At 44.8% G+C, this 18910-nt stretch overlaps 1 protein-coding gene and 1 non-coding gene across 11 annotated transcripts in view; both read right to left on the bottom strand.

The window, feature by feature from the left end:
* The window catches only part of LOC121279045 (receptor-type tyrosine-protein phosphatase mu-like), an 873720-nt gene that overhangs the window by 556409 nt on the left and 298401 nt on the right, over positions 1 to 18910 (bottom strand). For all 10 annotated transcript variants that reach the window (XM_041189846.1, XM_041189847.1, XM_041189849.1 and 7 more), the window contains exon 5: positions 2490 to 2605. In XM_041189846.1, coding sequence (XP_041045780.1) covers positions 2490 to 2605 — 116 coding nt within the window. The remainder of the gene's footprint in view (positions 1 to 2489; positions 2606 to 18910) is intronic.
* Positions 6808 to 6932, bottom strand: LOC121279462. Its single transcript, XR_005943403.1, has one exon. It is a non-coding gene; the product is annotated as a U4atac minor spliceosomal RNA (small nuclear RNA).

Below are 18910 nucleotides of genomic sequence, written 5' to 3'. Positions count from 1 at the left end.
GAGCTAATTAACATCAAGAGGGGTTTCGCGAGGTTAAGGTAGCAGGGAGAGGAGTCGGCAGCAAGGGCAAGGGGGTGACTCTCAGCGGACAACCTCTTTCCTATGTTGAGCCCCTCGATCAGGCACTGGGTGTCTCGGGTTGAGGAATCCCTACCTCCCCCCCAGCACCCTCTCTGGGGGCTGACAAGCTGGCCATATACTGTATGGCGACAGGCCCATCTGCAGCTAGATTAATATTGTTGGTGGTGGATGAGGCCCATAACTGTTCATTAGTTGGCCACTTAAGGGCCTCAAGTGACAGTGAAGCGGGAAGGTCGGCCATGGGTCTTCCTGCCCATATTGTAAATCTGGTGGAGCTAGGGAGATGTCGGGGTTCAGGTACGCCACCATCCCGCTTAATTAAACGTCCTTCCCACCTCCAAGCTCACCACCAGCAAGAGCAGAAGATTCTGCTCGAGGAGTCAAAGGAACCTATTTGCATATAACAAACTATCAAAATTCTCGTAACAAAAGGACATAAATAATGGTTATGATGAGATACACAGATAAGGCATTTCATGAATTAAACATTTCATTGCAAAATGGTCACTAGTGCCAGGCAGGCTTCTCAAGCCTTAAACAGCAGCTAGTTCTCTGTCTTTTCATGCTTGTTGCTTTGTATGTTTTCTAAAGCCACTCAGTGATTGCTTGCTTTTTCAGCTTCACAGCAGTGTGCCAGGCTGGTGGTTCAGCAGTTATGTAATGAGGCTGTGACAACAGCTCCAGTGCTTTAATCACCAATGTTATGAGACTGATTTAAAAACCTATTTTTCAATTCTACTGGTTGATCATCTTAAAATAGAAGACAACTTTATAAAACTTCTTGGTAATCTAAAATCTTTAAAAATGGTTTCATCACTGAATGTCTGGGGTCTCCTAAAGGAGTAATAGTTACAATTTTGAAATAAATTGGATTTAAATGTAACACGCACATCTGACGTGACACCCACACTATAAGCATCATCGTTGAATGATATTCTTTGTCTGTTTTCTTCCATTCCTTTCTCTCCTGAAAATGTTGATGTATTGCTAGGACACAATCCTCAAGTGCTGGACACTCTTCAGTCACACTTCTCAGTATCCACAATAAATCAACATTTAACAGAATAGTACCATTTTTTAAAATTAAATTATGGCATGTGGGCATTGCTGGCTAGGCCAGCATTTATTGCCCATCTCTAATTGCTCTTGAGAAAGCGATAGTGAGCTGCCCTCTTGAACTGCTGCAGTCCAATGGTGAAGGTATACCCACAGTGCTGTTAGGGATGAGGGACTTCAGTTATGCGAAGTGACTGGCGTAACTGAGATTGACCTCGTTAGAGCAGGAAAGGTTAAGAGGAAGTCTAAGAGATGTTCAAAATTGTAAGAAGTTTGATAGAGTAAATAGAGAGAAATGGTTTCCTAGAACATGGGTTTAAGATAACTGGCAAGAAAAGAAGCTTTGAGGAGATGAAAATATTTTTTAACAATATGTCTCTTGCCAACGCAAGATGGCTGTCCAAGACAGCCACCAATACCTGCCTGCACATGTGCGCTTGTCCGCGCATGCACAGAAGCCAATTATGTCATTTGCAGGAGACATAGTGCTGCTTGAATCTTATGTGGATCCTGAAGCCATTCACCCAGCTTCCGGATGGGCAGTTGGGGCGTGGCCTCCCTGCAGTTTCTGAGGATCAGGATGGGGAGGGAGGGGAAACTTCTGATCCAGCCGGTGACGGCCACAATTCCAATTGCAGCTCCGCAGCTTTTCCCAGTGACAGACCGGGATTAAGCGGAAGAGGGTCCGGAGTGGGAGATTTAGAAACTATGGGAAGGCTGCAATTGCAAACGTTATAAAGACACTTCTTCCCTTTAGTAAAAGCTGTTAACTTGAAACTGCTGGCGCTTTAATGTTTGCAGCTCCAGGTTGTGATAACCGCGCATGTGCCCTGCTGCACATTGCCCCCTATAAAGATGGCAGCCACACATACAACTGGACATGCACGGCACTGGCAGCAGACACAGCCTTTTTTTTATGCAGTGAGTTGTTATAGTCCGGAATGCACTGCCTGAAAGGGTCGAGGAAGTAACTGTCAAAAAGGAATTGGATATGTACTTAAAGAGGAAAACATTTTCAATGCTATATGGAGAGCATGGGATTGGGCAGTCACTCTCACCTCACCTCTGATGCACTGCCTTCAGGAGAGTAGAGCGGTTAATTGGAAAGAAAAAAAAGACTGTAATTGTGCTAAAGCTATGACAGTAGTTTTTGTTTTGGATTTCCAGCATCCGCAGTTTTTTGTTTTTATTTTTGTTTTTATCTCTGTTATTATTCCTGAGGCTGACAATCTTGCTGACTGACTCTCTGTATGATTACGGCAAGCCAGTCCAGGGGAACAGATGAAGGGACAGTCATTTCACATCACGGTGGTTGGAACAATATCCATTTTGTTTAATTCCTTTTTTTTTACCTGTAGCCATAGCTTGTCAGAGAACGATGTCTGTCCATTGGCCATACACTGGAATGTGGCGTTCTGCCCAGCATTAACTTCGACATTCTGCAGGCGACGGAAATGGGGAGATTTGGCTGATGAGAAGAAGAACAAAGTTAAGTGCATTTTTAACAAGGTGGGAAAATGTGCAGTACATCATAGACCACTCGCACTTTGTACAATACTGTGGGAATTAGGTTGACTGACTAATCCATGGTGCTCAAGAACAGGCTGTGAACTTGTTCAGGGAGACTTGGGTGGACTCATACAAGGGAGACAAAAAGTTAGCACCCAAGTACAACAGCAATTAGGAAGGCGAATGACATGCCAGCTTTCATTGCAAGTGTACAAGAATAGAGAAGTGTTGCAACAATTGTACAGGGCTTTGGTGAGAATACTGTGTGCAGTTTTGGTCTCAATATTATAAGGAAGGATACACTTGCATTGGAGGCAGTACAGCGATGTTCACCAAATTGGTTTCTGGGATGAGAGTGTTGTCCTATAATGAGAGGCTGAGTAAAGTGTGTCTATATTCCCTGGAGTTTAGAAGAACGAGAGGTGATCTCATTGAAACATTCAAGGTTCTGAAGGGGATTGACAGGATAGACACTGAGAGGTTGTTTCCCCTGCCTGGATAATCTCAAATAATGGGGTACAGTTTCAGGGTAAGAGATTGAGATGAGGAAAAATTTCTTCACTCAAAGAATGCTCTGCTCCGGGGGGGGTGGGGTGGGTGTGTGTGTGTGTGTGTGTGTGTGTGTGTGTGTGTGTGTGTGTGTGTGTGTGTGTGTGTGTGTGTGTGTGTGTGTGTGTGTGTGTGTGTGTGTGTGTATGCGCTATCATTGAAAATGGGTGGTAATTTCCCAGCTCCCCAGCGTCAGATTTGGAGGATACCCCAAAGATGCGCTGGGGAATCCTTCTCGGAACTCCACATTTAAGCACTTGCGCAGCAATTGCCCAGAAGTGCACACTTCTACTTGGCAATTGTGCTGTGCTGGGAACCATCTGAAAATGCGACTTAAATGCAAACTTTGGATGATTCCGACAGGACTACTCCAATGTTTACTCAGAAATAGAAGGATTAAAACATATTTTAACTTCTGGGTAACAATTGTAAAGATCCAGACTCCCCAACGGAATCCCAACATCCCCACCCTCCCAGGGTACTCCCCCATCCCTGACTAATCACCGCCCATGGTATTCCCCAGTCCCCTGACCCACCATGAGATTCCCCCACCTGAACAGGACTCGTCATCCAACCACACCCCACATTGGGCCCGACTCTCACTTCCCGACCTGACCGAAACCCACCACCCCCGAGGTCCGACCAGACCCACAATGCCTGATACCCGCCACCCTCGAATGTCCAACTACCCCACTCTCCTCCCGAAAGTCCGACCCCAGCCAGCCTCCACCCCCGAGTGTCTGACCTCCCCCACCCCCTCCCGAATCTCCAAATCCCTCCCAAATGTCAGACCCCACCCACTACCCCGAATAGCTACGCCCCCACCCCCTCCTGAATATCCGATCCCCCACCGCCTCCCAAATGTCTGACCCCCTCACCACCCCAAACGTCCGACCCCATCCACCCCCTCCTGAATGTCCGACCATATCCCACAAGCCTGAATGTCTGACCCCCCACCCCCTCCCGAATGTCTGAGCCCCTCACTACCCCGAATGTCTGAGACCCCCACCACCCCGAATATCCAACCATACTCCTCACCATCCCGAATGTCCGATCCCCCAACCCCCCCCAACTGTCTGATTCCCCCCCACCTCCCTACGAATGTCTCACCCCCCCCACCCCCCTCCCAAATGTCTGACCCCCCCACCTCCTCGAATGTCCGAGACCCCCAAAACCCTCCCGATGTCCAAAACCCTCCCCCCATCCCCACCTGGCATCTGAACACCCCTATCCTCCAAATCTTATCCATTTAGCTTCTCCCTGGCTGTCAATTTCCATCGGACCTTTAAACCCACCTGCTTTACAACAGCTAGTGCCGTAAAAAAGGGGGACGTGTGTCCCTTCAATCCAACACTGGATCTGGGAGGCAGCTGCACTGCCTGGTTCTCACCCGGCCTGACTCGGAAGGTCAGGTGAGACAGGCACGGAAGAAATTTGGTATAGGTAAGTAGGCATGGAGTGACAATCCGACGCTGACTGCCACTCCGAGGAAGTTGCAGCCCTATAGTTAGGGCTGTGATGGACACTTTTCGTCCATTCAGGGAATCAAGGGATTGGGGATCGGGTAGGAAAATGGAACTGAAGCCCATTATTGTACTAAATGGAGGAGCAGGCTCAATGGGCCAAATGGTCTCCTCCTACTCCTATTTCTTAAGTTCTTATGTTGTTTTTTCCTTGAAGCTTTTACATTTCCCTGAAATGTAAACAGATGCTGCCTGACCTGCTGCTGAGCATTTTTCAGCATCTTCTGTTTTCATTTCAGATTTCCAACAATTGCCGTATTTGGCCTTTGTTTTACTAGTCTCTCCCCTCTTCATTCACACAGTAAATTACAAAGGAATTACAAAGAAAATTACAGAATACTGGACCCCAAGGAGAATCTTGCCTCAATTGTGCACAATGATTTATTTATATTGCAGCATAAGGGACACCAGCTTATCATTATGGGGATATGAATGGGGTGGTGTACATAGCTCTAAATGAGCACCGAGCTCTGAGTTCTCAGTATATACTAGTGAATCTCCATGCCAGAATGACTAATTTGTAAATCTACCCACAAGACAAGGCACAGCAGAACTGACTTTCCAATCCCGTTTTGAAGCAGTGGGGTCAAAGGGCAGCAAACATAATGCTCGCTGATGTAACCTTAGGACCCCTTATGGGATTTTGTCAAGCCAGCTTTGTTATGTACTCACAGCCAACTCCAGCAGGAGCTTGCTGATGTCAGAAGAGGACAGAGGGTAAAGACTTCGTACACAGCAACAGCTCCTAAAGGTTGCAGCTGACACTTAAAGAGCTGCTTTATTGTTTCTGGGGAAAACAGCTTAGCTATAGGCTAACAAGGCAGAGTGCCTTCATTTTAGGATGTTGGTTTGGAGAGGGATTCTTCCGGGAAGGAAGAAGAGAGAGATGGAGGGTTGGAGAAGGAGGAAGGAAGAATAAAGAACGAACAGGTCTGTACCTGTACATCGGTTACTTCATATTTGACTCCCAACAGGAAAACTAAAAACTCTGCTGGGTAGATTGTGTCAGACATATTAAAAATTGTCAAGCAACCAAAGGATAACAGAATTAAGGTGAATAGTCTTAGAAGTTCTATCAGTGTAAATGCAGCCAGAACTTTTCATAACACCAAGAGAATTATGCCTCCTACAATGTGCTTCCTCTCACCAATTAAACAGGGACTTTGTTAATTTTTTCTGAACTTTGTATGATTGCTAATTCTGCAGCAACCTATGCATGTTTCAAACTACTTCAACCCGCAACCTTTGTTACATTATTATTTGGCAAGGTGAACCCAACAAAGCAACCTTACAATGCAATGCACTGGCATGATGCATATTCGTCTGCTCGTGTATACTAGGATATGCGATGGACTCTTGAGTGACTCTCTAATTGTGCTCACACCTGCAGCACCTCAAAAGTACATTACACAACAATAACACCATCTTTCATTACATAGCACTTGTAACATGGTTAAACATGTCAAGGCACTTCACAGGAGCTTTCGCAAACATAAAACATATTAGGAGAGCTGACCAAAAGCTTGGTCAAGGAGTTGGCTTTGGGGAATATCTTCAAGGAGGGGAGAGAGCTAGAGATAGAGAAGTTTGGGACAGAATTGTGTTCCGTAAAAATACTTCCACTTATACTGCATCCCATCATCTTAAAGTACTTCACACATGATTTTGAACTGGCAGTTAAAGGTGTCAGCCATTCTACACCAACGACAGGCCTCAACCAGCAATTAAATTATTGACCAGTTAATCTGCCTTTTTCTGCTATTAGTTGAGAGGTATTACAATGGCTAAAACCAGTGAGAATTCCCAACTCTTCTTCAAACATTGACCTGAAATCTTTAATGTCCAACTGAACAACAGCAACGGGCTCAATGAGACTCAGGATCGTGTCCTAGGCTCAACCATGTTCAGTTGCTTCATCAATCAGCTTCTCACTGTTAAACTTCTGACAGCCAGTTGGTGAAGGAGGAGACCAGAAATCAATCTTAACTTAGTTTTAAATTTATTCACAAGTGAACCATTACTAATGTAGGTTATTCTTGTTAGAACTGAAAAAACTCCCAACTTAAGTTAATAAGACAGAGTCTAAAAGGGTTCCAAAAATTGCACCATATTACAAAGATACCTAGGTGAAGTGCAAGTGTTATAATGGTGTTAGCAGAGCTTTTCTCACCATACATTCATTGAACAGCCATGCAACCCCAAGATAAGGGCAGTATATCTCCTAATTCTACAACCTGCCAATGATGTCAATAAATATCTCTTCATATACTTTTGTGTGAAATCAAATAAACAAATAAACTCTTTTTTTATATTTGTTCACGGGATGTGGGCGTCACTGGCTAGGGCAGTATTTATTGTCCATCCCTAATTGCCCTTGTTCAGAGAGCACTTCAGAGTCAACCCATATTATTGTGGATCTGGAGTCACATGTCAGCCAGACCAGATAAGGACAGCAGATGTCCTTCCCTAATGGACATTAGTGAACCAGATGGGTTTTTATGACAATCGACAATGGTTTCATGGTCACCATTAGATATGGACAGGCGCTGCTCGAGGATGTTCATTGCAGCAGTAAGACATTGGTGTTGATCCTTTTCAAAGGTGACAGGCCCTATAAATAAAGCCTAGGATATTGTATACTTTATCAACTGTGCTGTTCCCGGGCCTGGCCAAAATGGCAATTAACAGATCCAGACAGGGAGAGATTGAGGGGGTCATTCGACCTGACACCCTGCTTCTCTTTCATGGCTGCCACTGTGCCCAGCTAGAGGGAGCACGTGGTGTCCATCGGTCCACTTGGAAACCTTCTGTAGCCAGTGGGTGCCGTATGATTGCCAATGGATCATCTCCCCGCAAAATGTTATTTTAATTTGATAAGTTTTCTTTAAGTTTTTTGTTGTTACAGTGCCCCTTTAGGGGGTAGTTCTGCAACTTCACACATTCAAAATATACATTGGACAAAAGGACTCCTCCATGCCACAGAAATTACAGGCAGCCTGGGAGTCCATGGACCAACTTAATATTCTATTGCATGGGACTGCCAAATTCCAGATAGAAAAAGGGAGGATACCCACAGAGAGCCTCCCAGTGGCGGTCCTGCCACCTTCGGATGGCAGGTTGGAATGTCACGGCATGTCCAGACGGCTGATGAGAGCAACAAATGTTGCTCTAGCCAGTGGCGTCCACATCTCATGAACAAATAAAAAAATTGTGGTGTTTAGGAGGTCACAGTTTAAACTCATGTTCCTGTTAAATGACCTAATCCATTATGTCCTGAAAAATAGGACCCGAGTGGCTCAGATTCTTTTAGATTTAAATTGCCAAGGTTCCAAGTTAAACACCCTGATCTACCCTAGTTGATGTTATTGTCTATTGTTCTTATCTTGCCAGCTTTCTTAAAGCCCGCCATCTTCCTCTATAATCTCTTCCTCTGATCTGCAATGTTAAGCCTGGTTTCTATTTCCTGACAGGTATGGTGCATTGGTCACCTCAGGACAGACTGTTCTGAAGGGTCAAGTTAGGGCAATGCCTCTTGCATCAGTTTGCTCAGCAGCATTTTCATTTCACTGTGCATCAAACATGAATTGGATTCTGTACTACTTGCCTCTACATTGGGGTTGTCTCGCATTTCTTTTACTCATCACTTCTTCCACCTTCCCCTGCTCCAGTGCAGCCTCTCTAAACTACTGCAAAAACATTGTCCATTCATCCATCTTATTCCCTATTTTGCCCCATGCCTTAAAACAACCAAATTCTTTTCAGTTTGACCTGCAGCTCTTTTCAGTTCTGACGCTTGCAAGATTCCCTCCCCCAACTCTGAGTTAGGTGGAATCTATGTGTAAGGCACAATCATTGCAGAAAGCTCAAATTGTTATTTGAATGACCTGAGCCTGGAAACTGGACAGAGGACAGATCTAAAAGTCGGGGAGAAAGAATGCAGATGTTGGAATTCTGAGACAGGACAAAAGAAAATGCTGTAAACACTCAGTAGGTCAGTTAGCCCCGCTGGAGAGAGCAGACAAGTTAACACTGTATGGACCCTTTCTCACAAGTGATGGCTGACACCCAAGTCTTCAACCTGTTGATTCACCCCGCAGAGACTAATTAACCTTCATAGTTTTTTTAAGTGCTTTCTGCTTGGTTTCAGAAGGCAAGTCAGTGCACTTTGGGAGAGTCATCCACTTCCTACACAGGGATTTTGCCATAACCAACAAACCCTGCGGTGACTTGGGTCTAATGCAGTTGAGGTGCCAATTTTCTGCTTGAAGCTTGAAGTTTTCCTTCGAAGAGAAGTGCAACAGCTGACTGCTCGTTTTCAATGTCTCAGCAAAACCAAAGATTTTACTCATCAATTATCCCACCCGCGCTGCGCACACTGCTTCATTTGCAAACTTTAATAAGTACAATTAGGCAGATAAATGGGAGAAATATAATCAGGTTTAGCACAGGTGATCCTCTCTACAGCAAACTAAAGTGTTGAGATAAATATTCAGTAATCTTACGTCAAGGCTTACTGCAACTTGGAATGTCACTGTGCCCACGATCCCCAGAATAAAGAAAGAAGCGGCAGGAGGAGCTCAGTTACGGGAAAAGATTGAAGAAGCTGGGACTTATCTCCTTAAAGCAGAGAAGATTAAATGGGGAGCTAATAGAGGATTCAAAATTTTGAGTGTTTTAATAGGAGCAAGTAGGAAGAAACTGCTTCCTCTGGCAAATGGGTGAGTAGCTGGAGATCACGGATTTAAAATAATTGGCAGGAGAACTAGAAGGAGAATGAGAAATTTCTTCACACAGAGTTGTTAAGGTGTCTGAAAAAGTGGTGGGTTCCAATGAAATTTTCAAAAGGCATTCGGATATATATGGACAGAGGGCAAATTTTCAGAACTATGGAGAAAAAGGTTGGGTCATAAGGCTAAATTTGGTAGCTCTCTCAAAGAGCCGGCACAGACATAATGGGCCAAATGGCTTCTTTTTGTGTGTAGGATTCTAGGATTCTATGAAGAGCTATTAGCTCCTATTGCGCTGTGTTGTCCCTGTGCTGTCAAACCTGCGATATGCCCTCCAGGCAGAGATAGCTACATCTGTTGAAAATTGGCAGCTGCTTCTGCATATGGATTGAAAATTAGCAACGTTCTTGGCATCCAGACCAACCTGTCATCTCATTCTAGCTGTCACAGCCAGTGACAATCCTGACGTGCTAGCTGTCAGTGAAATTATTTTTAATGACCCAGTAGTGAATGAGGGCGAATCCATCATTAGTTTTGGTGGGCCAAAGCACAGATGTTGACAAAGTTGCTCTACATTCTAAGCGCAGGTTTCAGGCTCCTTTGCACAAGAAATGTAATCAAGCATGTGCAAAATCTTTTAGATTGGTGCTCCTCAAAGAGGTGCTTTTAGCAACAGTTTATTGCTCACCTTCTGCTGATAATATAATCTACAGAAAATCCAATTGGTCATCTTAGCTTCACCTGTATTATTGCCCTTCAAATAACAATCACAAGAATTGGCAAATGACAGAAAATCCTGGCCACAGTGAGCTCTCCTTTGTTGTACCTAACTTGACCAACTCTGCAATAAATGGTAATGATGCCTCAAATCTGGCACTGACACTGTCCGATTTGCCACAAGGGGCATATCTAGCTCAGGGGCCACAAATTTCAGGCAAAGGCTGGCAAGTCACAGAATCACAGAATCTCACAGTGCAGAAGAGGCCCTTCGGCCCATTGAGTCTGTACCGATACGTGAGAAACACCTGACCTACCCACCTAATCCCATTTACCAGCACTTGGCCCATAGCTTTGAATGTTATGACATGCCAAATGCTCATCCAACTTTTTAAAGGATGTGAGGCAACCTGCCTCTACCACCCTCCCAGGCAGCGCATTCCAGACCATCACCACCCTCTGGGTAAAAAAGTTTTCCATCACATCCCCCCCTAAACCTCCTGCCCCTCACCTTGAACTTGTGTCCCCTTGTGACTAACCCTTCAACTAAGGGGAACAGTTGCTCCCTATCCACCCTGTCCATCCCCTCATAATCTTGTGCACCTCGATCAGGTCACCCCTCAGTCTTCTCTGCTCCAATGAAAACAACCCAAGTCTATCCAACCTCTCTTCATAACTCAAATGTTTCATCCCAGGCAACATCCTGGTGAATCTCCTCTGCACCCCCTCTAGTGCAATCACATACTTCCTATAATGTGGCGACCAGAACTGCACATAGTACTCCAGCTGTGGCCTCACCAAGGTTCTATGCAACTCCAACATGACCTAAATAAAAACAAAAAAACTGCGGATGCTGGAAATCCAAAACAAAAACAGAATTACCTGGAAAAACTCAGCAGGTCTGGCAGCATCGGTGGAGAAGAAAAGAGTTGACGTTTCGAGTCCTCATGACCCTTCAACAGAACTATGGTGAATCCAAGGAAGGGGTGAAATATCAGCGGAGAGGAAAAGAGTTGACATTTCGAGTCCTCATGACCCTTCAACAGAACTAGGTGAATCCAAGGAAGGGGTGAAATATATTTCGCCCCTTCCTTGGATTCACCTAGTTCTGTTGAAGGGTCATGAGGGCTCGAAACGTCAACTCTTTTCTTCTCCGCCGATGCTGCCAGACCTGCTGAGTTTTTCCAGGTAATTCTGTTTTTGTTTCCAACATGACCTCCCTACTTTTGTAATCTATGCCTCGATTGATAAAGGCAAGTGTCCCATATGCCTTTCCCATCACCTCATTAACATGCCCCTCCACCTTCAGAGATCTATGGACACACACGCCAAGGTCCTTTTGTTCCTCAGAACTTCCTAATGTCATGCCGTTCATTGAATACTTCCTTGTCAAATTACTCCTTCAAAGAGTATCACCTCATGCTTTTCAGGGTTAAATTGCATCTGCCACTTATCTGCCCATTTGACCATCCCCTCTATATCATCTTGTAGCCCAAGACACTCAACCTCACTGTTAACCACCCAGTCATCCGCAAACTTACTAATCCTACCCCCCACATAGTCATCAATGTTGTTTCTATAAATGACAAATAATAGGGGACCCAGCACAGATCCCTGTGGTATGCCACTGGACACTGGCTTCCAGTGACTAAAGCAGCCTTCTGTCATCACTCTCTGTCTCCTACAACTAAGCCAATTTTGAATCCACCTTATCAAATTATCCTGTATCCTATGTGCATTTGCCTTCTTTATAAGTCTCCCAGGTGGGATCTTGTCAAAGGCTTTGCTGAAATCCATATAAACTACATCAACTGCACTACCCTCATCTACACACCTGGTCACCACCTCAAAAAATTCAATCAAATTTGTTAGGCATGACCTCCCTCTGACAAAGCCATGCTGACTATCCCTGATCAAACCTTGCCTCTCCAAGTGGAGATAGATTCTCTCTTTCAAAATTTTCTCCAATAGTTTCCCTACCGCTGACGTGAGACTCACTGGCCTGTAGTTCCCTGGCTTATCTCTAAAATCCTTCTTAAATAGCGGAACCACATTAGCTGTTCTCCAATCCTCTGGTACCTCCCCCGTGGCCAGCGAGGAATTAAAAATTTGGGTCAGAACCTCTGCGATCTCCTCCCTTGCCTCCCTCAGCAGTCTGGGACACAAATCATCCGGACCTGGAGATTTGTCCACTGCCTGCCAATACCTTGTCACTCCCTATATCAATTTGCTCAATAACCTCGCAGTCTCTCTCCCCGAGTTCCATACCTTCATCCTCAAGTCCACGAGGTATTGGAGCCCCTTCACCTTCTGAACAGCTCCAGTGGCATCCTTTGGAATAGGGGTGGGGTTGGGGGTTGGGGGGATGGGGTGGCATGGGTTGGGGTGGGGTGTTAAAACTCAGTTTGTCCTTCTGGGTTCAGGCCATTTCCCAATTTGTCCTTCCAATGTGTTCATCGCACATGCCATTGAAGTGACTGATATGCTTGCTTTCAATGGGTGTACTGGCCACTGATGATACACCATCTCTCTGAGACCCAGGGACACAGGAACTCCCAACAATAGGTATTGCATACCGTTCTGCACCGCAAGACTCACAGCAAGCAGGCAGATATTCAGCCAGTTCCTAATTTAAATAAATCACCTGAATTCAGAAATATATCTGTAAATTGGCTAAATTTGCAACTGAGTGGACTGGGATTATTAGATAAATTGAAGAAGGACATAGAAAACTTTGGTAAATTGACGGAGCTATGCAATATAGAAAAAATGCAAGGGAAAATGTGACTTTCTCAGTGTCACCCACATCCCAACAACAAATATACTAAAAAAAAGAGAAACTAGAGGAACAATTCATGGTCTCAAACTAATTTGGGAATACCTTTTTGTGAAATCTGAGAGCGATTTTTAACTCAACACCTTCCCTGTCAACTTATTGCAGCTGTTAGCTATAGTTACCATCCTTTCACAAGCTCAATACATGGATTCTCTAGGAAAGCATGCATACTTCTTATTCTGTTTATTTGTCTTAATCAGTCACCTGGAGGAGGACATCAATACAGATGTTAGTCATTTTTCAGAGAACAACATCTTCTACAGAGTGATTAACTCCTCATCTAAAAAACAAATAGCCACTGAATCATTTCAGGCAGATATAGACAGAACCAGACAGTGGGGTGACAAATTGTGTTATTTTCAATGCGAGTGGGATCAGGTCAATACTTCCATTGAGAAAGATTGACTGCAATTTTGTCTATCCATCTCTCTTCTGCCAAAGTATCACGCTCACTTCAGTTGAAATGCTCAGGAATAGTGCAGTGACACCACATTCTCAGACACTAATGCACTGTTCCATATAACAGCACGTTTGTTCCAAGAATTACCTGTATGTGGACTTTTTAATATCAGCTGTTCTGTCAAGGGTAGAAGGCAAACAAAAATGGGAGAGTTCCCCACAGGGAAGAAAAGTCACTGTGGAACATTTGCCATTTACCTTTTCAGTGACAATGGTACTGCAGAGACCTGTGAGGAGGTCGCCTCGTCACCATTTAGCCTGGGGACAAGGTGTGTCATGGTGCGTGGGGTTCTTAAAGAGAGAAAGAACGAGCACAAAATATAAAATATCTGACAAACCCTTCACCACGACGCTCCCCTCACCCTCCCAGCCCCAAAAATAAAACTAACTCGATACTCGCATCTTAGCTGAACTGCATGGAGTTAACAGACAATATGGCCGAATTTATGACTTCTTGCCACGACTTTTCATTTTGAATTAGCAACATGCTGGAAAAACCGTCTCTGCCCAGTTCAACAGACTGCAGAGAAAGTCCTTCTATTGATACCAACCAAAACCATATAAGACACTAGTTAGACATCATTCATTCATGGGATGCAGTCGTCACTGGCTAGGCCAGCATTCATTGCCCATCCTCAGCTGCCCCTGTTCAGAGTGCATTTAAGAGTCAACCATATTGCTGTGGGTCTGGAGTCACAGGTAAGGATGGCAGATTTCCTTCCCTAAAGGACATTAGTGAACCAGGTGGGTTTTTACAATAATTGACAACGGTTTCATGGTTATCATCAGATTTTTAATTTAACTTTACTTCCAGAATCTGCCAAGGTGAAATTAGAACCCAAGCCCCCCCAAAGTATTACCCATCCAATGAAATGCCACTACACCAGAGTGCTGCTGGAGTACTGCGTCCAGTTTTGGGCACCACATTTTAGGAAGAATGTGAAAGCGCTGGAGAGAGCGCAGAAGGGGTTTACTCAAATGATTTCAGGGATGAGGAACTTCAGCTAGGAAGTAAGATTGGAGAAACTGGGACTCTTATCCTTGCAGAAAAGAAGGCTGAGAGGAGATTTGATAGAGGCACTCAAAATCATGAGGGGTCTGGTCAGAGTATATAGGGAGAAACTGTTCCTATTCATGAAAGGATTGAGAAAAGAGGGCACAGGTTTAAAGCAATTGGCAAAAGAAGCAAAAGCTACATGAGGAAAAACTTTTTCACGCAGCCAGTCATTAGGGTCCGGAATGCACTGCCTGAGAGTGTGGTGGCAGCAGGTTCAATCGATGCATTCTAGAGGGAATTAGATGATTATTTGAGAAGAAATGATGTGCAGGCTTACAGAGAGAAGGCGGGAGAATGGCGCAAGCTGAAATGCTCATTTGGAGAACAGGTTGCAGGCTTGTGCCCAGGGACTTGGGTTGTTCCACCATCACACAGCTTGGAGGGAATACTGAATACAAAACCATGGTTTGTGCAATCTCTCCTTGTAATTTAACCCTTGGAGTCTAGTTATCACTCCAGTAAATCTACTCTGCATACTCTCGTGTCTGAAAAGATAAATGACAGTCTGCTGTTTGTTGATACAGGAGATGAAAGGAGAGGCCTGCTCCATAGGAAAGGGAAATTGAAACCCCTGTGAATTGGGAGCTGACTGGGCATACGGTGGGCACAGCTCTGCAGCACCAAGGTTTCTTGCAGGCCCTTATTTATTTGGGGTAGGGTGAATTTTAGGTGCTGCTGGAGGGTCTACACCCATTGCAGGAATGAGAAAATTGTGCCTTAAAAGGACAAGGTACGGCTAAAATGTTTGAAAATCTCTGTTTTTCTTTTGCAGGAAATAGGCCACAATATTTTATCCAGAGTCCTTTGGCTGATTTGTGCCACGTTTTTAAATTTAATTGACACCTGCCAAAAGCAATGAGATACATCTTGGACCTGTTCATATTAATTTAAAGGTTTTATCCCCTGTCAATGAGTTGGTGCTGCTGTGTCTTGGCTAAGACAGCAGCAGAAATGCAAACAGCAGTCCAGCTGCCCCTGCTGTCAGGTTTGGAGAGAGCCTTTAAGTGAGTGGTACCGTTGTGCCATGCATTAAATGGAGGAGTAGGGAAAACTAATGTCGAATGATGGTGAAGGGGGCAAGGCTAAGATCATGGATCATGTTCAATGTCTCACACGAGGTCAGCAGCTGTTAAGGGGGGCATCCGGTTGTCTCTTCTCATCTGCCTATAAATAAAAGATGGCTGGAATTTTATGTGGATGTGGTGGCCCTGCCTTGCAGCTGAAAATTTGGAGGCGAACCTGCCTCCGCTTGGCCGGATCGCCACACAGCAATTTAACAGCTGCCCGTCTGTCAAGGTGGCTCAGGGTGAGACTTCTGCCCCCATCTGGGAGAAAATCCCAATCAAATGGCTGGCACCAGCGAGTGGTGACCACTGCTGGGACGGCAGTCAGTCCCCAACGCTGAGGAGCCCTAGAGCTGGAGACCCAGGTAAATCTGGGATTTTGCCGGGGCCAGGCCGACAGGCCCAGATGAGTGGGATGGGGAGTGGGCTCAGGAGCATGGGGAGGGACATGGAGCACACAGCGGTGGGGGGCGGGGGAGGAGCAGCCACCATTGGGCACAGGGCGCACCATCAGTGGGGACTCCAACCCACAGAACACATAAAGGCTGCCAGCTATCGCCATCAGGCATGGATACTTTCCACCACTGATAAAATACCAGCGGAGACAACAGTTCCACCCCGCCCCCTGCCACCTCCCAGCCTGCTCTTGGGTGTGGCTGTAAAATTCCATCCTACATCATAAAAAGGGATGTGAATGGAAAAGAGAGACTTTTTAGTTATTTTAGACACGGTTAATACAGCTCTCAATCCCACACACTGAATAGTACAAAAAAAAAATTCCCATTTAAGAAACACATTCAAAACTTCAAAATATCCTCAAGTGGTTAATCTTTAATAAAAACAAATTTCTATTCAGGCGCCACATCCAAGGCAGCTAATCCTTTAATAATCTCTTTAAACTGTCAATCAAATGGTGAATTCAGAACCCTTTCCTAAGATAATTGTAGCATTTGAAACTCAGCCAAGCAGTCATAATGACATAATAACAGACTTTGGGAAAATGTCAATAAAGACTTCTATCGAAAGTGCACAACCAGATGGTAATTTTTTTTATAACTTATTACAGATGGGCTATCAATCAAAGCAGTCCAGCAGAGAGTGTTTTTTCAGCTGTTACTGACAGCTTCAGCCTGTTCTTTTCTTCACGTTTGAAGAGTGGGAGATTTTTAGAAAGTTCAGATCATAGCACTGAAACAAACTTAAACGACCCTTTATCCACCCACCACAGCTACTCCATCAATTCGTAACTCTCACATTGCAGGTTAAGGCCCTTGCAACGGTCAAAATAGGGTCTGTTTGAATTCAGCGCTAAGTTCAAATGGTCCTGCTAGTTTGGGTTCCCTTCCTGCGTGAATCATGGACCACCACCAACCCCGCCCCCCCAACCCCCCCACCCCCACCATTTTCCCCTTGCCGGCAAATATGAGATCTCTTAGACATGGGGTTGAAACTTGGTATCTAGGATCCACCTGCCATTTTTAAAGTACGCGGAGTCTTGTCAACTCCACGAAAATCTGGCCCAAAATTGTGCCAAAGCAGCAGCTGAGGAATCAGCAGAGCCATGTTTTTATGAGGGCAATTTTCCTCGGACTGTACTCTGCCATTTAGTGGAAATAACAATGACTTCAATCTCATTGCTGATACCCAGCCAATAGACTGTCTCCCTCATGAGTTCTCATCTAATCTATGATCATGTGTGAGAAATGTAAGCTCGCTGTGTGGCACATTTGCATGGACTGGGAGCTAGATAGATTAATACACAGGGCCTTGTTCTTTGCAGATAGAAAGAACATGTACACACATTGAACCTGTTTCAGCTAAACAAAATAAGTGACAGCCATTTGCTGACTCATTCCTCAGGGCAATGCCTTGACCAATCAGGTTCAAGCTGCTTGATTTAAATTTCCAACTATGCTTGGCAGTTGACTGTCATTCACTATCAATTGGTGAATTCTCCTTGCAATGCCTCTACCAATCAGAATCCACTTGCCAATCAATCAGCACTCTCTTCTCATACAATATAAAATTGTTTGTTTCCCCTGTATTGGTATTCTTGTGAAGCCTCCTGATGAGTACAAAGCAAAAAGCTCAACATATCTCTTTTTTCAGCAATCCTCAAGTTCTGTACTATCAAACAACTATTTAAATACCAGGTTTATCGATTGAATTTAAATTCCATCACCTGCATGCCAAGAACTCCCTTGCTCTTCTTTGATATAGTGCATGAGAAGAAGGGGAAGACAGGGCCTGGGTTTAACCAAGGCTGAACTCTCTCCATAGATGCTGCCAGACCTGTGTTCTTCCAACACTTTCTGTTTCTACCTCAGTTTAACAGTTCTTCCCTATGAGAGAGGCTATTGACAGTTACTACAAGTTTTAATGTTAGGTGGGAAAGAAGGTGGTGGGAAGAGGTTTTGAAATAAGGAAAAATTGTTTCATAATTTCCTAAAGTGAATCCTATATCTTGTTAATTAAAATAATAAATCTTGAGCCTGCAGACAAAAAGTGAATGTGGTGTTGCATAGAAAAAGATATCTGTCACCCTTGAGTGAGCAGCATGTTGTGACTAATGATGAAAACAGGTGAGAAGTAACTGAAACATTGTCGTATTTATATAGAACATGGGAAGGGTTATGTAATTCAGCTTTGAAAAATGTTTAACAGATAGCATTCTTCCCAATTCATTCTTGCCAGTTTGGCATTCTATCTAATTTACATGAAAGGTAAGTCTTTCTTAATAGAAAAACACAAAATGCTGGAAGTGCTCAGCAGGTCTGGCAGCATCTGTGGAGAGGGAAACAACGTGAACAGGGAGGAATTTACAACAGACTTTGGGAGTCCAATGTCAGGACCCACTCGGGGGTCCCAACTCCACACTTGCCAACAGTGGGGCTGGCTCAGCAACTTTACCAGAAACGGCCTCTTCATTGGCTGCCTCAGGGCTCACCATCTTATGAAAAGCGGCGGGCAAAATGAAGATGTTGCCAGCCCAATCAGAAGGTCAGCATCTCCAGAGCCTTGACAACCCCCTGGGGAGAGGCGGGTGCTGCTCAGGCAGGTCGGACATCGAGAGGGTGCCTCAACATGGAGGCAACCTCGGAGAGTTGAGTATAAAATTGAAGCTCAGAGGGGCCTAGGAGTCAGACACGTCCAGATGACCCAATGGGGCCATGAGGGTGGCCTTCCCTGCCCACAACCCCCAAATCCAATGGCCTGCCTGACCTGCCACAGGGAGGCTGCTCCCATGAAGCTGGAATCTGCTCCGCTGCTGTCAATATGCCAGCAGGTTGAGAGAATCAACTTTAATTGGGGGCCTTTAGTATTCAAATTGG

The sequence above is a fragment of the Carcharodon carcharias genome, chromosome 6, assembly GCF_017639515.1.
Source record: "Carcharodon carcharias isolate sCarCar2 chromosome 6, sCarCar2.pri, whole genome shotgun sequence".
NCBI lineage: Eukaryota > Metazoa > Chordata > Chondrichthyes > Lamniformes > Lamnidae > Carcharodon > Carcharodon carcharias.
The sequence above is the reverse complement of the archived record's forward strand: the minus strand, read 5'-3'. Positions and strand labels throughout refer to the sequence as shown.